This window comes from Manihot esculenta, chromosome 2 (assembly GCF_001659605.2).
Source record: "Manihot esculenta cultivar AM560-2 chromosome 2, M.esculenta_v8, whole genome shotgun sequence".
Classification (NCBI taxonomy): domain Eukaryota; kingdom Viridiplantae; phylum Streptophyta; class Magnoliopsida; order Malpighiales; family Euphorbiaceae; genus Manihot; species Manihot esculenta.
In genome coordinates this window covers 34,447,162-34,454,902 of record NC_035162.2, presented here as the reverse complement: position 1 = coordinate 34,454,902, position 7,741 = coordinate 34,447,162, and the positions used below count along the sequence as shown (strand labels likewise).

Genomic DNA, 7,741 nt, shown 5'->3' with positions numbered 1-7,741 from the left:
ATAATTTTTATAAATTTTTTAAATAATTATTTTTTCATATTTATATACATCTAAAAAAATTTTAAAAAATAAATCAGATTTATTTATTTTAATAATAATTTTAATTATTAATTATTTTTTATATAATTTTTAATGTTAGCTCATCAATTATAAAGTTGGTTAAGTGCTGAATATGCCAATTTTATTTCACATGTTGGTTAAGTGCCGAACATATCAATTTTATTATATTATTCCATAGTCGAACATGACAGTTCGACAATCATATTAAACAAGTATTCTACACGACTTAATTCAAAAAATATCAAAAAAAGTTTTAGAGTAAATATAATTTTCAATTTTATTTTTGCTTTTTCTTTTTTGCATATACATTAGACTATTAAAAAAAAAGAGTTATTACCAGAAACCTAAATGAAATAAAAAAATAAAATCTCTAAAACCCAAATAGTAAATTTTCCAAATCCCGGGCATACGTTGCACTTTTTCCCTTTCTTTTACCCTCCAAAGATTTCCCTTTATTTTACCCTCCCTTTGGAGGTGCAAAAATGACTTATCTTTGTTTTTAAATTGTTTATTTAAAAGCAAGTCCCATTTTCTGAAAATTAAAATAAAGCTAATTGAAAATGGGATCAATCATGTGTTTTTTCCTTTAACGTAAGAGGCTTTTCAAGAGTAAAGAACAATAAAACTCCATCATTCGAAGGTTTCTCAAGTAATTTTCTGTTTTTTTTTTCTTTGGAAACCACAAGGCAAATGAAATAAGGTCATAGAGTTTGGTTTAACCCAACACTGCCCCATTTGGAAATATTTCCTTATCAATCAGATACCCTATCCCCATCACTTATACGGCCTCTCCATTCATAAGGAATATGACAATTCAATCAATTGCCCTTATAATCTCTTTAAGCTCTTCTTTCTTGCATCCATTTTTCTCTTTTCTGCCTGTATTTTTGCTGGTCCGCCTTCCTTTTTCTGAGTACTGATTATTGGTGTTGCCATGGTCACAGATCCAAGGACTCCTGTCTCGGGCACTGGACCTACAAGAGGTGGCTGATCCTGACTGTTTCCTCCTTTAGTGGCCGTTGTACAGGGAGCCAATGGAGATGGCAACGCTATTGCAGCACTAACTCCAGTGTTCTGATCAGTGTTGAGAACCGAGGAATTACTTTGATCAATATTCAGAGCCGTAGTGGACTCTGAAATAGCACCTGACTTGAACTTAGGTTTTGGTTTAGCATGAATTCCAGTGTACAGCCTGCATATATGGTATTGAATAATAATTAGCAATTTCTGTAATCAGTTAAAACTAGAGGAAATATGTGAAAGTTTATAAGCAGTATATCATAAAATACAAGAATCAAGCACTGAAGATCCAACACAGCACAGTTAAGAACTACAGGTAGTACTTTGCATTATGCCCAGCCGACTGGTTCAGAACTGAAACACAGACCAGTTCAACCCAGAGCCAAAACTGAACCAGAACATCCAGGTCAGGTCTAGGCCAAAACCAGAATTTGAAGCTTGAACCAGAAATGCCAGTTCTGGTCCAGTTCATCATCTTGGCCAAGCCTACTCTGCTGGCATAAAAGGGCAGCGAATTACCATGCTGACATCTAAGAAGCCACCTCCTTTGCACATTCCACAAATCTGTCGCTTAGGATCTGTTTGATTTAGTCATTGAATATAACTTATAACTGTTGCAGTTTGCTGATAGCTGGTAGGTGATATGGATTGTACCTACTGGCTGATAACTGATATGTCCTTATGTGTTTAGTAAATTATGTTAATTGTTACTATTAGAATGTAAAATGACCACTGAGGGTATATATCAATTTATTATGTTAATAAAATAAATATAAAATTATTAATTTATTTATTAGTTATTTTTCAAGCTTATACATAATTTTTATAATATAATAATCAATAAGTTTTAAAAAAATAATATTACAACTAGTTTAATTATTATTTATTAGTATTTTAATTTATTTAGTAATTCTTGTAATTTTAAATAATTTATCAATAAAAAAATTTAATTTAAAAATTTTAATTTAAAAAATTTTAATTAATAAATTTTAAAAGGATAATATGATCTAAATAAAAAACAAAGTCAAACAGCTACCAGCTACATATAAGCTAATAGCTGTCAATTGGGTCTCCTACAACTTACCAAACACTTCAGTTTAACTATTTGGATGTCCATCAATTATCAGTTACATCCTACGGCTAAACCAAATATCCCTTTAGTATAAAGGCAGAAAGAATATTAAATTCTTGATAAGACAAGGTTTTTTTTTTTTGTGACTATGGGTTGAGAAGTGGGGGGGGGGGGGGAGTGGGGGTGAGGCTCAATTCTAGTGAGCAGGTGATGCTGTGTGCCATCTCAACTAGATGGCCTAGGCGATAAGCCAAGATGACAACCATTAGTCTTATGAAAAACATATAAAAGGACCATGTCCAGGTGCTCAATAGTTAGTACCATACTAATCCTTTCGTACTTGTAGAAAATTTCTGAAGGTTCTAAACCTTCCATTATTCATGACTAAAAAGTCCAAAATGTGCCAAGTTTTCCTGTTCTCAACTACCACAACAAAACAAACAAGATGAACACAGCTTACCTGGCATGTCTAGCATACTCCTCATAATTTTCAAGCAGCATTTTGCCAGCCTGTTCATTTAAAGCCGACTCTGGAAATGGTTCAATCAGTAAACACCTCACTACCTGTTATCACAATGTCAAAAGCAAAGGTGAATCAACATTTTTTTAGGAAAAAGGAAAATGTTGAAAAGCTCTGGGTCTCGAATAATAATCAAACTAGCAGATCTAGAAACAACGCCTAGGAATTAAGTGATGAAAAAGCTAGTTGATATTTGGATTCAATAAGAGTTCCAAAGAAACTTACAATGAGAACATGCCGTAGTCCAAGACTAGGATTCCAATCCTTCTTTAGTGTATTGACACAAATCTCACCATTTGATGCAATGTTTGGATGGAAAATCTTTGTCAGGAAGTACCCTAAAACAACAAGATAAATAAAATAGAATTCCAACAATAGAAATCCCTGATAACAACTCAATTCTGCACTAGCACTATCATAGACAAGAAAACAGCCAATTAACATGAAATTTTCCTCAAAACGGAGGACTGCCATAGGAACTAAACTGAAAAAGAGCAATGTTGAAGCAAAATTGATCAATAATGTTAGAATTAATGACATTTTGGCTGAAACTATGGTATGTGTCTCACATTGAGTCCTGAGTATCAAATTTCTCCCTTAATTTATGGTGTAATCAAAAGTCAAATGTTTGAATAATTTGTGGGTATTTCCTGTGTTCTCCATAAAAATATGTTCTATGTATTACGTAAAAATGAGTAGTGAATGAACATGTTATCCTTTGGATTATTCCTTATCTCTTCCTTCAACCCTCCTCACCCTACTTAATTCTTAAAATTTAACATGGTACCAAAGCCTTAAATTTCTGGATCTCTTCTTCTGCTCCTTTTCTTCAAAGTTTCAGAGTTGGATTTGAATTCTCAGCTCACTGTCCCTCATCTTCTACTGTTTTGTTGGGAACTTTTCAGGTACTGTGCGTTTCGGTTATGGTGTGTCTGGTATTTAAACATTTTATCTTGATGAATTTTTCTCTGCTCTTCTTTCTTCATTTCAGCTAAGGATTCAAGTCCCAAAGCTTACTTCCCCCTTCAGGGTTTGAGTCCCAGGGTAATTTTTTTCTAATATTCTCATTCTTCATAAATCAGTACTAAAGTTAGTTCCTTCACTAAAAATTCTCTTTCCTTTTTTTCTCTTCTACTTCTTAAAGAAACACCAAATAGAAGTTTGAAAACACAGATCCAGGAGACCACCCTGACTCTCTTAGTTCCTTTGTTTCTAAGAGAAACAGTCACACCTAAGGTAGCCCACATTTTTAGTTAGAGTGTCAAGCCTCACCACCCATCTCAAGAAGAAGTGCCATAAGCTGGCAAACCTAGCTCCAGAAGACCTGACCCAAAACAGCAGGCACGTTGCCTAACACTCCAACATAGTCTCCTGACCTCCATTACACACTGGAGGCACGTTGACTAACACTCCAACAGTCTCCCGTACCTCTGGTACACACTGGTGCATGAGCAACCCTCAACTGATTTTTATGAGATGGAAATCACACGGACAGCCTTGCTAGTGGTAAGAGACTCTAATTAGGTGTTCCCCAGTCTGAGACTCTCTCATTTCATCATTCTCAATATGTCACAGTTGTTGTGGCTACTGTTAGGCTGCCAGATGAAATCCCCTTTTCCCTTATGCTAATAGCTTTAAGCCCTTAAAACAAAACAATAATGATAACAAGAGGGAGCTTGATGATTGATCCATGACTTTTAGCAAAAATCTCATCAAGAGTGTTAGAATTGATAAGATTTTGGCCGAAAAATGGGATGTGTCTCACATTGCAGAATACCATGAGGCAACAGAAGTGTTGAATTTCTCCCTTAATTCATGGATCCTTAATTTATGGTGTAATCAAAAGTCAAATGTTTACTAGAAATTTGTGTAGTGTGCCTCATTTTCTGCATTATAAATATGGAGTGTTCACACAAAAGTGAGTGGTTAACAAAAATGTAGTCCTTTGGTTTATTCCCTTCCTCTTCCTTTCCTCCCTCTTCTCATCCTATTTAATTCTTAAATTAACAAATAACAACATTTACCCACAAAACCACGTACTGCATATTTACAAACCTTTGGGAGGAGAGTGTGGGAAGTCACGAGATAATAACAACTTCATACGGAAAAGCCCACTCTCATATGGTGTCCCGGCTGCAAGGTAAAAATCATACGTCAGTACAAACTGATCTGTATTAAAGAACGTAATTGAGAAAAGAGAAAGATGCATGCCTGGGCCTTCAATATCAGCATATATGGTTGAAAAGTCATCATCATTAACTCCCACTTTTATACCCTCAGGTGGGGATTCATCAAGATTCTTCAACTCCTTCACAAGTTGCTTTATTACATTGGGTGGAAGATTTTCATTTGTTGCCTTAAAAAGAATAAGACAATTAGGAGGTGGTAGACTACACAAATGGGGAAAATATTATATACGATACACCATTCTTTTCCACCATCCATTGAACAATCCAAGACTAAAAGATTACTGCTCGTGTTCATAAAATTTATGAGAAACTTATTCCTAAAAATAATAAATCAATAAGCCAAGCAACAATATGGACATGCAGAGTGAAACATATTAATCCTATCACAAATATAAAGTCTACAGCCTGAAACAAATTTTCAAGTATGACGCTTTAATTACCAAATCAATTCCTGGATAAAATTAGAGATCAGAAGATTTCTTTTTCCTTGACCCTGGAATGCTTAATTGTTTTACACAGGCATTGCAAGAATGAATAAAGATTTACCATGGCAACAAAAGAAATAAGTTTAAGAGTTTATGTTTTATTGCTAAGAAATTAAAACTCAGCAAAAGATGTGCCAAAATATTCTCTCTCCTTGCTGATGGCAAGTACTGATGACCAGTAAATAACAAGGTTATTATTTGTTTCAGTCATATATGCCCCAAACTGAGGTAAAACCACCCATTAGCTTGCAAGGGATGGTTAGTGGGAAGAGGAAAACCCTTTTTGTATTTTCATTTCAATGCCCATAAAGAAAACATGGTCATTTCTTCATGTTTTCTACAATCTCTCATTACTCACTTTTGGTATGGGATTTAGGAAAAGAAAATCAAAGTCAAGCTTTAGACTGGTAATTTTTGCAAGCTTAGTGTATAATGCCATAAAGAAAAGAGTGACCTAGAGTGCACTATAAATCAATTGTAGATTGTAGAAATAGTCAAATGGAAAATCTACTAAATATGAATAAGTTAAAAACGACTGAAAATTTTCATCAGACAAACCAAAGCTAGAATCTCCCTCGACTCCTTATCCAAAGAGAAGATTTATGAAAATTGAAGAGCAAACAGACCCAGATGGGCTACACTCTAGAGCAGCATGTTCACTTTGTAACTTTTATTATATTATAATATAGATTAGAGCTGCTAACTATCGTAGTGCAGATTCAACATGAACCTTCAAAAGAACACTGAAGCGCACCAATGGTGTAATAAGAACAGGCAGGAAGAGGTGAACTGGGATGTAACGGTACAGATGACTAAGGGTAAGAGACGGTGAAGGTCCTAGCAAATTAACCATATTGACAAGGTAAAAATGGAGTAGAGTTACACCAGGGAGAGAGAGAAAACAAGATTGACAGAGTAAAGAATTTATAGAAAATGTGAAGGGGTTTGGGGAGTGCTGTATAGAATACAAAGAATAGTTTTGGTATTTGTATTGTCACTGTTTTTTATTTTTATTGGACTCTGATTTGAAATCCAGTAGCACAGATATATCAATTCTTGATTTCTAAAATTGTAAAGAAATACTCTCAGACACAAAAAGATGAAGTAAAATACAATTCTTGACTAACTAAAAGTGAGCATAGATTAAATATTTGCATAATAAACCTGTTTTCTCTTTACCACACTCCTAAGACAAAGTCCCCATACACCTAATTCACCTTCTTCTCGCGAATCAACAAGAAATGCACCGTTTGCATTGCTTTTAAGATCAAAAGATAACAATCTAACAAATTTTCAAACTACGATTTCCAATTTACAAGAAAATTGAAAAAATTCCTGTACCATACACAGAAAAAGAAGCTAGAAAAAATCTCCCAGTATTCCCAGTAGATAGAAGCTTTTAAGATTGGTTGCATCTGGGTAGAGTTCATTCCAAAAGGAATAGGGCAGATTTTATTGAATTTGAAAGAGAAAATTATCCTCTTTTATCACAGAGAAACAAAATTTCTAACTCATATTTGCACAACAGCAACACAAAAAAGTCTCACCATTACAGATGCCTTTGCGACCACTGCCCTTGTTTGCACAGTGATTTTAATCCTCAGAAAAGAAATGGAGAGTATGAGAGACGAAGGGACGGATTTTTGTATCGCAAGCTTTGAGTATGGGGAAACGGGAAGATCAGGTGTTCGGAGGGTCTCGCCTGCGCCGGAAGTGAAGAAGATCGGGGTCTGTCGGTGGTCGTTACGGGGATGATGGAAAAAGAACCCGAGGCAAGGAGCGAGAAATGTGAAATAGGGCTTAGATTAGACTGATAAATTTATTTTTTTATTTGAACGGCCAAGATCAAATGATTTCTTTTTTCAAAGAGATAAATGATCTTTGATCCAATGATTTATGCTATGAAAGCATAGTATTTCCTTTTTTTTTTAAGTAAATAATTTAAATAAATATTACAATATATCACATTCAAGTCTCAAATTATATTAATTATTTAAATATTTATAATTCTTAGTAAAGTGATAAAATATTAATCATCATTCATATAAAAATATTATTTTTATTTAATATAATTTTATATTCCTTTCATATAATATTTAAACTCTATTCAATACACTATATAAGAGCTCATAACATGCATAATTAGGTATATTTTTTTCTCCAATTGTCAATTGCATAATTTATTCATCATGCACGCACGGACTTAAGCATTAAATAGATTGCTAAATCAATCCATTGGTATTCTCTTATATTTTATAGGTTTATACTCGAAAAATAATAATGTGATCAACATCATTGATATCGTCTATAAAAATTGATACAAAAAGTTATGCATCTCTCACACTTTTTATTATTATTATTATTTAAAAGAGATTGTGATTAAACAATTAGAAAT

At 33.7% G+C, this 7,741-nt stretch overlaps 1 protein-coding gene across 1 annotated transcript; it reads right to left on the bottom strand.

Moving 5' to 3' along the window:
- Window positions 1-670: 670 nt before the first annotated feature.
- On the bottom strand, window positions 671-7,151 carry LOC110609519 (ubiquitin-conjugating enzyme E2 22). Its single transcript, XM_021749134.2, has 6 exons — window positions 6,894-7,151; window positions 4,884-5,028; window positions 4,728-4,805; window positions 2,898-3,010; window positions 2,613-2,716; window positions 671-1,252 (listed from the first exon to the last, which is right to left on the bottom strand). Exons 1-6 carry the CDS (start codon window positions 6,894-6,896, stop codon window positions 889-891), a joined length of 807 nt encoding a protein of 268 aa, XP_021604826.1. The 5' UTR covers window positions 6,897-7,151; the 3' UTR covers window positions 671-888.
- Window positions 7,152-7,741: the final 590 nt, after the last annotated feature.

Excerpts from the sequence above, each read along its gene's own strand:
- LOC110609519 (XM_021749134.2), bottom strand. Across the intron at positions 3,011-4,727 it reads CCCACACTCTCCTCCCAAAG|GGTACTTCCTGACAAAGATT; the intron begins GTTTGTAAATAT and ends TTGTTGTTTTAG. Across the intron at positions 2,717-2,897 it reads GACTACGGCATGTTCTCATT|GTAGTGAGGTGTTTACTGAT; the intron begins GTAAGTTTCTTT and ends TTGTGATAACAG.